Here is a 15,189-nt window from a genome sequence, read left to right as displayed (position 1 = left end):
AGTGAACGCACTTTACCTCTCTGTGTGATAAAAGCGCATTGCTAGAATGGTATTGTGGTAATATTTCACTCATTGGTGGCAGTGAGGAATGTGCTGAGGGTCCAAAATGGGCCGAATAGAGAAGGGATAGGATGACACTGTGGCTCCACTAGCCCAGCTGCTGCACTCCCTCTGGCTGCTCTGCTCGGCCGATGTGTGTGTGTGTGTGTGTGTGTGTGTGTGTGTGTGTGTGTGTGTGTGTGTGTGTGTGTGTGTGTGTGTGTCTGTGTGTGTGTGTGTGTGTGTGTCTGTGTGTGTGTGTGAAAGTCTATGCCTGCCTGGATGCTTGCTTCAGTAGTTGTAAACATTTCCCGTCATCTACTATAGACCGTAATGGATTTCCCCCCCTGATATGATATGACAAAGTGAGGCGTACGCTTGTAATTCATAAGATAATCAGTGAAGTCACTGTGAAGTCACAAGGTTCAAGTAAGGTCTTGGGATGGTCTGACTATACTGATATTTTACGGCTGGTGTTACTATCACACTATCACACACATACTCTCCTTGGACCAATGCTGCTCTAGTGGGGAGTGTGCTGGACCAACAGCCAATCCCATCTGTAGGTTTGCACCCCACCTCCTGTGTGGTGTTTTTGTTCGCAGGCATTGGTTGACCCGTCAAACTCTTATTGTGCAAGTGAAGCCAATCAGAGAGCAAAGTGGGCACTAGTAAAGGAAGAACAGGGAGTACAATAGTCTTTACTGTGCGAGTTTATTTGGTTATTTGTTTGTTTGAGTGAATTTAAACAATTTGTATGAGGAACATTTGTCAATATTTCTATAAATTCTACAATAATCCCACTTGATAATTTTGCAAACAGTTTTCTGGTAAATACAAACAAGACGCCACAAAATGAACACACAACATAAATTACCTTTAACATAAAGAGCTAGCTTAAGCTATAAAAGTCTGTAAAAACACAGAACAACAACAGTGATAAAAAGAAATAAACACAAACATACAGTAAAGTAATTATGGTGATAGACAGTGTGGATTATCTGCTATTTGTTGATATGTACATCTTTATGTATCAAACTGTGCACTCTCCACAATCTCTCAACTGCGCAACAAAAGTTCATGACTGGCAGGATGCCTGCTGTGCCATCCAGATGAAACTGGTTGGTAAACCGACAAACTCAGAGAGCAAAGCTGCAGGGGCAAACTGTGTGTCCTTGAACCTGGGGAAAGACAAACAGGTGTTAACAGCCCCTGACGATGCCAGGGTTCATTTATCTCATCCTGTTCTGGCAAGATCTCAAACCCCAAAACCCTGACCCCTGCTTTTAAATTGAAACGCAAAGTGACGCACGTTTCATGTAGCCAATCAGACAGAAGGAGGAGACGCTGTCATGTGGGATTTGGGATTGGTTGAGCCACAATGTGTAATGTCGGACACTCTGTGAAATTATAGTATTGTGTGTTTGTTTTTTCACTTTGTCAGCATGAATTACGTATTAAAATCAATGGGACTTTCATGCTCGCTGACATACTGGATGTCCACTAGTTGTTAAACAATACTGTGAAGATTTGAGAGAAACTGCTGAGCTTTTCTTTGCACCGACACAAAGGCCATCGGTCCTTTATCATTTTGTTCTTCGTCTTCTGAGGGGCCCAACGGGTCTTTCGATGAAGGTTCGTTAGGATTGGAACTTTAAACTTTAACTATAGGAAGTCCTCGGTAGGTTTAATGAATCCACTTCTTCACACCGACTTATTGGCAGCAATACCTTTCATTTTATTTTCGAGTATATCTAATTCCCTCTTTATGTGAATTGATTCATCGCTGAATGATGCACAGCGGCCACACAGCACTCTGTTCATTTAGACAGTTTATTTATTATAATATTTATTACATTTAATTTGATTGAGAAGGTATGTCTTCTTTAGAATCACTTGTGACGCACAGAGAAAGCAGTTGTGGAAAGTTTACTCAAGTACTGTACTTAAGTTCAATTTTGAGGTACTTGTACTTGAGAATTTAAATTGTTCTGTTCTTGAACTTCTCTACATTTCAGAGGTAAATATTGTACTTTTTACTCCACTACATTTATTTGATAACTTTAGCTACAAGTCACTTTGCAAATTCAGATTAATAATACAAAATATAATCAACACTCTTTATTCATTTATGGGATGGCTTAACTGTATGCACATCACTTGAGGTGTAAGGCTACTGGAAACCAACATCAACTAAATGTAACGTCTGACTCCAAACCAAAAATGTATTTTGATACGCAGGTTGACGTGACAGAGATCGAGCTGGGATCGAAACATTTAAATTTGTAGTTTGGAGTAGCGTGAAGGTGTACGCTTTGTTAATGGGGACTATCCTTTATCCTTTGTGCCATGGCTGTTTGTATCAGCTGAAGATACTCCTTACATTTACACATGAATCCTCACATCTGGTAAATTATGATAAAAGAGAAAAAAACAGTGGTCCAGTGACAAATGACTATCCATAGGTTTATGAAGATTATGCATATCAATGATCAGTGCAGTATTAAGAAGCAAAATATATCAGGATAGAGGCCTGATATATATATATATATATATATATATATATATATATATATATATATATATATGGTATGGATCAAAATAGTGTCTCAGAAGTACAAAACTTAATTTGAATGAAATATGGTAAATGGCTTTCACAACACAAGCCAGCATTTACCCATTTACACACACACACACAGTCATACACTGGTGTCACCTGCTCATCAGGAGCAGTAAACATTCGCACGTCCTCACACACTGTTGGTTATGCCATCGAGAGCAATTTGGGATTCAGTATCTTACCCAAGATATGATATGACAACATGTTGACCACCAGCCTTCCAATTGGTGGACGACCAGCACTCGACCTCCTGACCCACAGCCGCCCCTCAAAATAGATCAAACTAAATATAACCCCAGTTAAAAATATATTGTAGAGAAAAATTACACATTGATGTAGAAAAAACTTTTTTTTTTTTGCTTGGAAAATGTGTTGTTTCCCACAAACTTGAATGAACTTTTAAAAGTTTGATTCAGGTCTTCCATAAAAAGAAAGCTAAATATAGTATAGTATTCCATAAAAAAAGTCATTAACAAAAGTAATTGTATAGTTGCCTAAATTGTTGCCTAGTATGTCGGAAAAAAAGTTCACAGCATAGTACGCGATAAAAAAAGTCATAAAAATTCATCGTATAGTATGCAATTAAATTAAATTTGATAAAGTAAAAAAGTGAAAGTCCTGCATTCAATTACTTAAGTAAAAGTACAAAAGTATTAGCATCAAAATGTAGTTAAAGTACTGACGGCCCATTTCAGAAAAATATATATTATATTATTGACTTATAATTATTGATGCATTAATGTGTTCATCACTTTAATGTTGCAGCTGTTAAAGGAGGAGCTAATTATATTTACATAATACTGTTGGATAGCCATAAGGTTAGCCTGTCAACTCCACCCATGGATCCATAAAAACAATAGTAAAACATGATAAATTATTTGTTGGTTATATTTTGTTTTATTAATCTGAATCTGGATTTTCAAAGTAACTAAAGTTAATAAATAAATGTAGTGGAGTAAAAATGACAATATGTGCCTGTATGTGTGATAATATGAATATAATATGAATTGCAGTGGCGTAGAAAAATAAAGAAGCAGGAAATGGAAATACCTTGTTATTGTCCCCCACTGTTAAAGAGGAAACACTGAGTTAGATACAGTATATGAAGTAGTTTTGCTTTATAGATTTCCAGAATGATTCAACACTGTAGTTGTAGGAAATATAGTGTGACTTTGTGTATCTTGATTACATTGTTTTTCCTGAAAGACATGTGCATGTAGGAGTACATGTGCATGTGCATGATAACTAGTAGACATAGAGGTCATGCTTCACCTCAAGAGACTTTACCCTGTCTTTTAAGCCCCATCTTTTAGAACACAGAAAAAGTAGAAATCAATAAATTACACTTTGAGGGTCACAGTATTATCTGGGTCTACTTTTACTCTATTATTTTCTATTTAATTATTGTGTACTCGCCACTTTACTTTCTTGTTCTTTTGCTGTAACAAGGTAAATGTCCCCGTTGTGGGACTAATAAAGGATTTCTGATTTCTGATCATTTTCACATTTCTCCAGCACACATTAATCCTCTGTATGCTGCCACGTTATCAAAGCTCTGATAGCAGTTATCTTACAACATAACCAGAACGATCTTGTTGGATTTGTTAGACTTCCTGGTCAGTCATTAACCAATGTTTAGAAGCAAACCACACAAACTCAGAGAGGAGGCAGTTTCACGTGTGTTCACGTAACAAGCGTGGTGTCGTGAGTGTTTTCATCCTGGAACACAGTCTGTAATCAGGCCAAAATAAACAGAGGTGTATCATCCAGAGGTTGCACACTGTGCCGTCAGACTGGCTCATGTCGTCTTTCGTTTAAACTAGTTCATGTTTGTCACATTGTCATTGAAGCACAGTACCCCTGAGAAGAGATAGATCTACATAAACTATACAGTATTCGGTAACTTATGACTTATATCAAAATTCATTTATTGTCATTTTCAGCCTTTTTGAAGAAAGTTTCAAATCATTTAAAAACTTGTGGTTTAGCCCCTCGGTACCTTTCTATCACACTCAGCATGCATCTCCTGCCTCTCCAGGTTTGATTTGATTGATTTTGCAAAATTGTGGGGGAAAAGTCATACAATTACTGCTCACATTAGCTTCATGGTTAATGTAAATGGTGCTTTTTGTTTCTGGTTAAATCTGCTTTAAATGAGGCTCAAAGCAGTAGGAAGACTGGCCTCTTAATTACTACTGAGAGCTAGTTAACATTCTCCTCTCATTTCATGAGGCCAACTCAACACCAGCTGAAATTAGAGCCAGATGAGAGAGAGATGGAGAGAGAGGGTTCGTCCCTCTGCTCTTTTTACACTACAATAAGGAGAGATCTGTTTATCTCTCACTGTCTGCAGAGCTTGTATACCGCATGAAAAGGTACAGAGTCGGTGTCTGTGTGCGGTTTACAGTCCCCTTGTTTCTCCAGGTGTGTGTGTTTGTGAGCAACAGTCCCATGCTGTGCCTGATGTTCTACTAAAACACAGACACAGTGATTTACCTTAAAGGCCACAAGCTATCTGAGAAACACATCTTCATTATTTGATCTTCTCTCAGGAAATGGCTCAATATTTTCTGCAGTTGTGTACAGAGACAAGAGCCTCAGGCTGGGACTTAGATGGAAAAAAGCATTTAGACAACAGGTGACTGTCTGCTCCAAATGTAATTATCGGCAGTGATGGAAAGTAACTCATTACTTTGTACTGTACAGAAGTTGAAATACTGTGTTATGCTACTTTAAACTACTTTATACTAAATTTGGAGAAATGTTGTACTTTTTACTTCTTCACTACATTTATTTGACCTCTATAGTAATTATTTAGTTGATTAGTTCATAAAATATGTTGCATTTCTAAAGAGTTAGCAACCCAGCACTGTATAAAGTAAATCAAATCAAATCAAATGTATTTATATAGCCCAATATCACAAATTATACATTTGTCTCAGTGTGCTTTACAGACTGTACAGGATACGACACCCTCTGTCCTTAGACCCTCGCATCGCACAAGGAAAAACTTCCTAAAAGAAACCCCATAATTAAAGGGGGAAAAATGGAAGAAACCTCAGGGAGAGCAACTGAGGAGGGATCCCTCTCCCAGGACGGACAGACGTGCAATAGATGTCGTGTGTACAGGATAAACAACATAGTACAAATACAACATTTGACAGAAATTATGTTGTGTTGGAAAAGAGAAAGTTTGGATGAATCCAGGAAAATGTCAAAAAGGCTTCCTGGTGTCCAGCAGGTCCAGGGCAGCAGGCAGCAGCCACGATTCATGATCCTGACGTAAACTTTATCAGTGGCAACCTGCCACATGAGAGACACAGAAACTCCGGGGATGATGCCCCGGATGATGAGTTAGTAACAAACATTTACATAAATGCATACAGATAGAGAGGGAGAAGAAGAGAGAGGGAGGGGAGGAGAGAGGAAGAGAAGGAAGAGAGCAGGGAGGTGTCCCCCGGCAGTCTAAGCCTATAGCAGCATAACTAGGGGTTGATCCAAGGCAAGCCTGAGCCAGCCCTAACTATAAGCTTTATCAAAAAGGAAAGTCTTTAGCCTACTCTTAAATGTGGAGAGGGTGTCTGCCTCCCGAACACAAACTGTAGTTAACATTAGCTCCACCTCAAACAGCAAACATTAGAAATCTGCTTACACGCTAATGCATCAATATCAATCATCCAATGAACTATTATATATAATAATATAAAACATTGAATAATCAGTAGTGCTTCTATTTTTAAGTATATTTTGCTGATAAAGCTTTTGAACATTTACTTGAAAATTGTATTTTACAATGAGTGTTATTTCTGTCTTCTTTTACTGAAGTAAAATGTAGTACTTCCTCTGCCATCAAAAATATAATGTTTATATTCTACATAAAAAGTCGCTTTACTTTGACATTGTTTAACATTTTTAGGGCTGTAACTAACAACTATTTTCATTATCAATTATCACACCAACTATAGATAATGTACAAGCGTCCTTTTAATGTTGTAGCTCGTCAGACTGGAGCCAGTTTGAACTATATACAGATATAAAATGCGTAGTTTAATATGTGACAATTCAATACATTTTTATAAACAAATCATCAGGTTATCATGTAAAATCTGAATCTGCAAAGTAATTACTAACGATAGCAGTCACATTAATGTAGAGGAGTTAAAAGTACTACGTTTTGAGTACGAATAAAGAAGTATACAATTGAGGCACTCAAGTACAGTACAAGTACCTCAAAATTGTACCTAATTAAAGTAAAGTACCAAATATAATATAATATAATATATATATATATATATATATATATATATATATAATGTCAGACCAAGGAAAGTAGCAAATTCTGGCTTGCAAAATGATTTTAACGATAAATCTGTTAAAATATAGTAAATAATATTATTTGAATCAACTAATTGATTATCAACTAAATTGTTGCAGCTCTACATGTTTAACAATCATATATCAATGTTTGATTTCTTTCTCATATAATGTCTTATTGAACAAACTAACTTTGCTCAGAACATGTAAACAGGAGTAATTGCATCATTTTCACTTTCTGTCCCTCTGTCCATTGGCTGCCCTGACCTGGCTGCGTCCCAGCAGACAGAGCTGTCCCAGTATGTGATGGGGGAGGGGGAAATGTTCCTGCTCCTACACATTTTTGTTCCACCCAAAAGCAGAGCATCTAAAGCAAAGGTGATGACAATAAACACACACTCAAGCATCATACTGTACACAAGGGGTTAACAAGCAGTTTCCACAAGCTGCAAATGCCCTCCCATCATCCACTCCCCCCTGGAATGGACTGTCCGATGGATTCAGATGACAAATATGTGTGTGTGTGTGTGTGTGTGTGTGTGTGTGTGTGTGTGTGTGTGTGTGTGTGTGTGTGTGTGTGTGTGTTCTCTTAGCCATATATATTGGGCCATGTGGACACAGGCGCAGAGTTTTGTAGGATAGACTTTGTAGTGGCTGCAGGGCTGTTGGCCTCCCTTTCTTCATTTCTCTGTTAAAGTGAGCCAGCGGGAATATAAAGCAGCATTCAGATCTCTGAGCTTCTTGTTGGAGGAAACTGAGGAAACTTTTCTTCCTGAGAGTCTTGCTGAGTACCTGACCCCGTAAAAAAAAACAAAATGAGTGACATGCTGGACGAGGGCTCTTTCATGTTCACGTCGGAGTCCGTAGGAGAGGGACATCCAGGTGAGTCTCCAATCAACTTTAGCTACCTGTGTGTGGAACTGGGACACTGCAAAGGAAGTGTATTAAAGTGTTTACTATAAGATATTTCGCAACTTGTCAAATCTTCTAATGCTTTGTTGTAAAAACATCCAATTCTTCTTATCCATACACAGTGGAAAAGATTTAACATTTCTACTGCAGAAACCTTGACATGCATATAAATACAAACTCTACGCAAAGTTGGACTTCATGCCCAAAATAGCTCCACAGTGCTGGGTATTTACTCTGAAAGCACGGTTGGTATTCCATTCACAGCAACATGTGTTTACTGCCCTTCCCTCACTCTCACTCTCACTCTTATGGGCAGCAGGAGGTGAATGTGTGTGACACGCTGGTGTAGGGTAACCCGCTGAAGAAAAAATGATCTCTCTTTTTGTGCACTCTATGATGGGATACAACAATTCCATATTGGCAATACTTCAGTTTAAGTCCCCCTATTTAGTGGTTGTTAGCAATATATAAATATTTAATAAATGGTTTATAATGTATTTGTATATGTAAACAACTATAACTCCTCCTATGGGCACCCGTAAGTGGAGGCTGGTGTATAATTAATGGCAATAATGGTAATAATATGAAATATGTCTTCATAGGAGAAATTCACTGACAAATGGTATATATTTAGCAAATCCTTAAAAATATTTTTTTAGCTGCTTACAACTATATTATAGTAGTTATTACATTTAAGAAATGTGTATATACTGCTCAAAAATACTAAATAGGAGGACTAAAATAATGTGACCTGCGAAAGCTTGTCTAACTTAAAACCATAAAAGCTAAAATGTGCTCTACCCTCTGGTGCCTTGAGACCCACCACCCTCACCCCCTTGTCAATGTGTTGTAATCATTTCACAATTATGTTACAAAGTCCCCTGTACTAAATTGATAACCAGTAAACTCAGCAGAGTGCACCAGCTGGGCAGCTTCCCAGATGCCGGCAGAACGTGATAACTTTGAGCCCAAATTATTAAGTAACACCACAATGTTGGAAAATAAATTAGACCTATTCTTTGTTTTATGTTTGAAACATGGAAGTATAAAATAGAAGAATGTCACAAAGGTGGACGAGTTAAAAAATAAAAAAAAATTAAGAGAAAAAACAAACATGCATGATAATCGTAATCTAAAAATGCAATTGGGATATAAATCCCAAAAACAAATAGCATGCAGTGTGTGTCTTATTACATTCGGGTTATAACAGCAGTGCTGTGAAGAAAAGCAGATTTCTAGAAAACATGGACTAACTGTAAGAATAACATTTGAGTTCCTTTTTGTTTAAAAAAATGTTTTATACTAGCAGAAGATTAATAAGGCATTAAATAACAGAGCACCTTAATGATACAACGGTTAAGTCTCTCCGTACACTGTTTGTACATTCAGAGAGGTGTGTGTCCTTGGTAGAAAGCTGCAGCACACACTTTTGGATTTGATAACACACCTCGAGGTCTGGGCTGTTCCCACAGATAGTGGACTTTTTTTGGGATCAAAGATACGTGGTCATACACCTGCAGACTGTAAAACCAACTGCTGAATCAGATCTAAAAATAAACACATGTAATAATAATAATAACTGTATTTCTCCATATGTGAGAAATGGTGCTAAAACTATATTTTGAGGTTTTCAGCGGTGTCGAGCCATTGCAACATGTTTATTGTCGTGTCTGATGTAACCCGTGTGTTGCATTGCTTCAGCAGGATGACAGAGAGAGATGAATGGAGTGGTTTGTGAGGCATTGTCCTGCTGCTGCATTCAAATCCAACTCATACAACTAAGATCCAACTCTCTTCCTGTTGGAAATATTAACCTTTCAGATAAATATTTGTAAAACCTACAGTAATAATCCTACAATATATCCTTGTCCTTCAAAAACTGGAATTAATGCCTCAAAAAGCTCATATATCTGAAATAAACAGGACTAGTTCTGTATCTAAACATTTAGTTTGATCATTGTTGCCTCTCCACAGACAAGATCTGTGACCAGATCAGTGATGCAGTCCTGGACGCTCACCTGAAGCACGACCCAGATGCCAAAGTGGCCTGTGGTGAGTATATGAGATAAAACCAGCAACAGAAGATCTTTTAATTTTAATATTGTATTTCAATATTGACCTCCGAGTGTCACAAGATGACCACTGGCATGAACATGCCGCCGCTCATGTCTTTGCAACAGCTACTTATAAGTGATAAAAGTCAAAAAGTAGACCGCTGATAAAATGTTCTAATATCACCAGGAGTTTAAAAGCATGTGTAATGTGTTGATTGTATTGACAGAGACGGTGTGTAAGACCGGCATGGTGTTGCTCTGTGGAGAGATCACATCTCGGGCCAACGTGGACTACCAGAAGGTGGTGCGGGACGCCATCAAACACATCGGCTACGACAACTCTGACAAAGGTGAGAAAAAAACATGGCAGACAAAGAAAGTAGAGGTAATATGCGCTCTGGGTTGTAAACTTTCTACCTCTCTTCTACTTTCCTTCTGTAGGTTTCGACTATAAGACGTGTAATGTGCTGGTGGCTCTGGAGCAGCAGAGTCCCGACATTGCTCAGGGGGTCCACCAGGACAGAGAGGAGGAGGACATTGGAGCGGGAGACCAGGTAGGACTGTCGCAACAGGACAATGTGTCCTTCGGCTCATGTTGGCCGGAGGGCTGGCTGATAGTGACAGAAGTCAAATATCACAGTTTGTTTGACTGTAATAGTACTAATACTAGTGTCAAAGAATTAGTAAAAGTCCAGCATTTAAGATCCTACTTAAGTAAAAGTATAGCTTAATGTTTTTAAAGAATCAAAAGTAAATAATACTGATGCATCAATGCTTATATTTTACTGTTGTAGATGTAGGTGGAGTTATTTTTAACTATTTTAAATGCAGTTAGGTAAGTTAGTGTCAACAGATAAATCTGAGGGTCGGAAAGAAGGAAAAATAAAGTTCTGATACGCATGTATTTATTGTTTGGACAATAGTAACTAAAACTACTTAACAATATAATATTTCCCTCTGAAATGTAGTGGAGTAGAAGTAGCATAAAATAAATACAAGTACCTCAATTTGTACTTAAGTACAGTAATTGAGTAAATGTATATAATAACAATCCACCTCAAGTGTAATTCAATCTGTAAGGCCATTAAAATAAAAAAGCCGACATCTATAATATCACGTTTAAGAATGTTAAATTAATATATATTTTCTTAAAACATAACTTTATCTGAAAGTCTTATTTGACAAATGTATTTATTTGTTTCTATCTATTTTAACTTGTAATGTCATTTCTATTTTAATGTATTTTACCTCTGATGTTTGCTGTGAGAGGTTTTCATTTATTATATCTTGTCCCATGTGACAATACTGGCATATCAATACATATCAGGACGCAATGTAGTACGATGGATATCAATACTTGACTGCCGACATCATATTTCCTGCTGCTGATGATCTGTGTCATTCTACAGTTTACATCTTTCTGTTTCTGACTCTCTCTGCAGGGTCTGATGTTTGGCTACGCCACAGATGAGACCGAGGAGTGCATGCCTCTCACCATCGTCTTAGCCCACAGACTCAACTCAAAGATGGCTGAACTCAGACGCGACGGCTCCGTCCCCTGGCTGCGTCCCGACTCTAAAACACAGGTGAGGTTAACTGCTGTATAACAACACAACAATTCACAGAAGTGTTTCTGTGAATTAGTTTATTGCTTCTACTCTGGATGTCTTCCAAGAGAGATAAATTTTGGTGCCAGCAGATAAAATTGGACCAGCACAGAAGTATTTAACACAAAGCTCTCTGTGTAAAGTCAATAGACTTTTGACTGACTCTGTGAAATCACGTGTCTGATGCCTTCGTCCCCCAGGTCAAATATAGGTTGTTAGAAAGTTAGGCAAGAGAGAGTAAGTCATATTTAAACACAGAGCTTTAGATTTATCACAGATTGGACTGAGGACACATTTTTACTACAACAAAGTATAAGGAAGTGACTTGGTAGTTACAATCACAAGAAAGACAAGATTGTAGTCATCCTGTGGGGACATTTGGGTCACTAGAGCAGCAGCAGGAAATTGGTTGAATAAGAGTAAAAGAGAGAGAACTGCAGATTCAGTCATAACAAACTCCAACATGCTAACCTTTGTCTTCTTGTGTGTCCCACAGGTGACGGTACATTACGACCAGAAAAACGGCGCTGTGATCCCCAAGAGAGTTCACACCATCGTGATCTCCGTCCAGCATGATGACTTTGTTACTCTGGAGGAGCAGAAGAAGGTCCTCAAGGAGAAGGTAGAGCCTCACAAACACACCTCACTGGCCTCTGATGAAGTCATGTCTTTGGTTTTAATGTTGCATTGATCCCATCAGGTGATCGACGCCGTGGTTCCTGCTAAATATTTGGACGATAAGACCGTCTACCACCTGCAGCCCAGCGGTCGCTTCGTCATTGGAGGACCTCAGGTAACCATCACACACACAAGCTGTTTATTTCATCTAGAAAACAAAACGAAAAGGTCACCACTGATTTTTGCTCATCTTTCGCCAACAGGGTGATGCTGGTGTGACAGGCAGGAAGATCATTGTAGACACATACGGAGGTTGGGGCGCTCACGGTGGCGGAGCTTTCTCTGGCAAAGACTTCTCAAAGGTGGACCGCTCCGCTGCCTACGCTGCTCGCTGGGTGGCCAAGTCTCTGGTCAAAGCCAAACTGTGCAGGAGAGTTCTGGTTCAGGTGAGAATACAGTGCAAGTCATTCACCCCTCCAAACATGCATGAGGGCTAAGTCTGTGTATGGAGGACCCGTGTTTAAAAACAGGCTGATAAAACATTCCATCTACCTCTCTGTCTGTTACAGGTGGCTTATGCCATCGGGGTGGCCCATCCTCTGTCCATCTCCTTGTTCACCTACGGTTCCTCCCAGAAATCAGAGTCAGAGCTGCTCCAGATTGTCAACAAGAACTTTGATCTGCGGCCAGGAGTCATTGTCAGGTAAACATGACAGTATGACCTCTGTGTCCCCCTTATGCAGGACAATGTCAAGGCTGCTTCTTTTTAAGCCACCATGTGTAGGGATAGCATATGTTTTTGTTAAAAGCAAACAATCTCAGTGAAAATTGGTGTACTTCTGCCACTGTGCATTTTTTGATATTGCCACTAGCGGGCAGCAGAGTTGGACATTGTTGAATTGTACACTTTGACGAAGATGGTAACCTTTGTCTACATTTACATTTCCCTATCACCATTACCTATGGTTAAATATGTTTGCAGTGTTTGCTGCATGCATTTACAGATAGAAAAATATGTTTAAATGTATGTTATGTTTATTTTTACGGGGACAAATACTAGAACAGAGCGGCAAAATCACAATCGATGATGCAATAAACATTATGACATAAAACCTAATGACAAGCACCGGCTCACACATAGTCATGATGCATTTTGAGTTTTGAGGCTCAGGAGATCCACATATCTTTCCCCATCGCTGCATCCCATGTTACCGATTCACACATCTTCTCAGCTAACAAGAGATGGTTCTCTAAAAGAAGAAGACGTGGACGTGTATCCTGTGAAATGCTTACTGTACCTTCTCGCCTCTTATGTTACATTTCTTCTGTATCCTCTCCAGGGAACTGAACCTGAAGAGGCCGATCTACCAGCAGACAGCCTCTTATGGCCACTTTGGTCGACCGGAGTTTACATGGGAGGTGCCCAAAAAGCTTGTCTACTAAATACTCCACCTGCTCGTCCTGGAGGCTGAATGAAACACCTCTCGTGGGCTACAACTGCCAGCTTTGTCAACTGATAGGACATTATTTAATAGGTAAAGTTAATATATATAAATAAATCAGCTTTAAAGAGGTGAGAAGATTATTATATGCACGAGTGGTTGTAGCCAACGAACATACAATGGAGAAGAGAGACCAAGCCTTTCCCCCCCGTCCTTAAACATACAATTATTGGTGCTTTATAAACCTAATATGTACAATCGCTAGTCAAAGATCTTCCCTGGTAACGTAAAGGAACACCACAGCAAATAAAATCCTCTGAAGATCAATACTTCTACCCCACTAGAAGCAGTGTTTTACCTCAAAGCTGCAAATGTTCCTTTACGTGACCAGTATGATGTACAGAAACAACCTCAGTGCTTCATTTACAAAAGGGGACAACAAGTATTTTGTCAGCTCCTATCATGTGAATATCAGAAGTGTAATTATTGTTCAACCAAATGCTTGGCTTTTGAAGAAAATTTAATCTTTTTGTCATGACTAAAATTCATTTTCTATGTCTTATTTTGTAATGTGTGCTACAGGAAGCTGCTTGCACTGTTACAATCCCGTCGTACAACAAGACAGGTCATCAAAACGAGGAGAGAGCTCTCATCTCTTAAGCATATGTTACAATCAGTAAAATAGCCATGCGGTTTTCACACTGCACTTCTTTTCTGTCCTGCTTTCAGCCTCGTGTTTTTTAAATATCAAGCTGCTTGGCTGATTTGTATCTTTTCATGTTATTTTTTTGTTTTACCTATAGGCCTGCTGCCGTGAATGAGTCCGTAATGAAACTCATCTTAACAAAAAACTTGAAGTCTTAATCAGTCTCTTCTCTCAATGCAGTGGATTACCTAACTGCACGCTGTTGAGACTAAAGCATTTAGTGCTGATGTCTTACGATTGATGCACGTTTACACTGTTATAAGCCTATACTGATCCAAGTCAATATCTGACACAATACCTTGGTGTAGATGCAGACCTCCGTCTGTATCTTCAGATATTTAGCTCATTTCTTACTCAATGTGAAGTGCTAAGTTTGCTCTGCAGCTCTACATTACAGACCAAGATCCATCTCCAAGGATTTAGAGGATAAAAGGAAGTGTTTATTAAGATACATTTCTCAACAGGGCATTTAGAAAATTGAATTTTAAAGTCAGCTTTCGCCATTGCTTAATCACAAAGTATTTAATCTAATTATTTCCTTCTGATGGGATTGAGGAAGTGTGAACAGTACTCACCTTAAAACTTCATGTCTGTAGAGGTTTAGGACTTTGTGGCGAGTGTAACAACCCGTGCTTTCATTAACAGCCGGCATTGTTTTCTATTTAATGTGTTGATCTGTTTCATCTTCTGTCAACTTCGTTGGCCAAGAAACTGGACAATGTAAATAATTAAACAATAAAGAAAATTAAAGATATACACTGTTGTCTGGCCTCTTCCACAACATACTAGATGAGAGTTTTGTGCTGAAGACAAAATTGCATTAGATGAAGCAAATTATTGCTTTGTTTTTTAACAGTTTTTATTTGTTTAACATTAA

General features: G+C 38.6%; 1 protein-coding gene across 1 annotated transcript; it reads left to right on the top strand.

Annotated features, from left to right (window-relative positions):
* The first annotated feature begins 7,549 nt into the window (after positions 1-7,549).
* mat1a (methionine adenosyltransferase 1A) lies at positions 7,550-15,068 on the top strand. The gene is made up of 10 exons (XM_029450128.1): positions 7,550-7,855; positions 9,860-9,937; positions 10,167-10,289; positions 10,381-10,493; positions 11,382-11,525; positions 12,043-12,168; positions 12,247-12,339; positions 12,428-12,610; positions 12,734-12,867; positions 13,505-15,068. The coding sequence occupies exons 1-10, from the start codon at positions 7,789-7,791 to the stop codon at positions 13,605-13,607; spliced, it is 1,164 nt and encodes a 387-aa protein (XP_029305988.1). The 5' UTR covers positions 7,550-7,788; the 3' UTR covers positions 13,608-15,068.
* The last annotated feature ends 121 nt before the right edge of the window (positions 15,069-15,189 follow it).

This window comes from Cottoperca gobio, chromosome 15 (genome assembly GCF_900634415.1).
Source record: "Cottoperca gobio chromosome 15, fCotGob3.1, whole genome shotgun sequence".
In the NCBI taxonomy this organism is placed as follows: Eukaryota; Metazoa; Chordata; class Actinopteri; order Perciformes; family Bovichtidae; genus Cottoperca; species Cottoperca gobio.
Note: the sequence above shows the minus strand (reverse complement) of the source record. Positions and strands in the feature narration are given on the sequence as shown.

Bases quoted from the DNA above. Each gene is read 5' to 3' on its own strand.
- mat1a (XM_029450128.1), top strand. From the start codon at position 7,789: ATGAGTGACATGCTGGACGAGGGCTCTTTCATGTTCACGTCGGAGTCC. The intron at 7,856-9,859 runs GTGAGTCTCCAA...GCCTCTCCACAG, and splicing joins CGTAGGAGAGGGACATCCAG to ACAAGATCTGTGACCAGATC. The intron at 9,938-10,166 runs GTGAGTATATGA...TTGTATTGACAG, and splicing joins AGATGCCAAAGTGGCCTGTG to AGACGGTGTGTAAGACCGGC.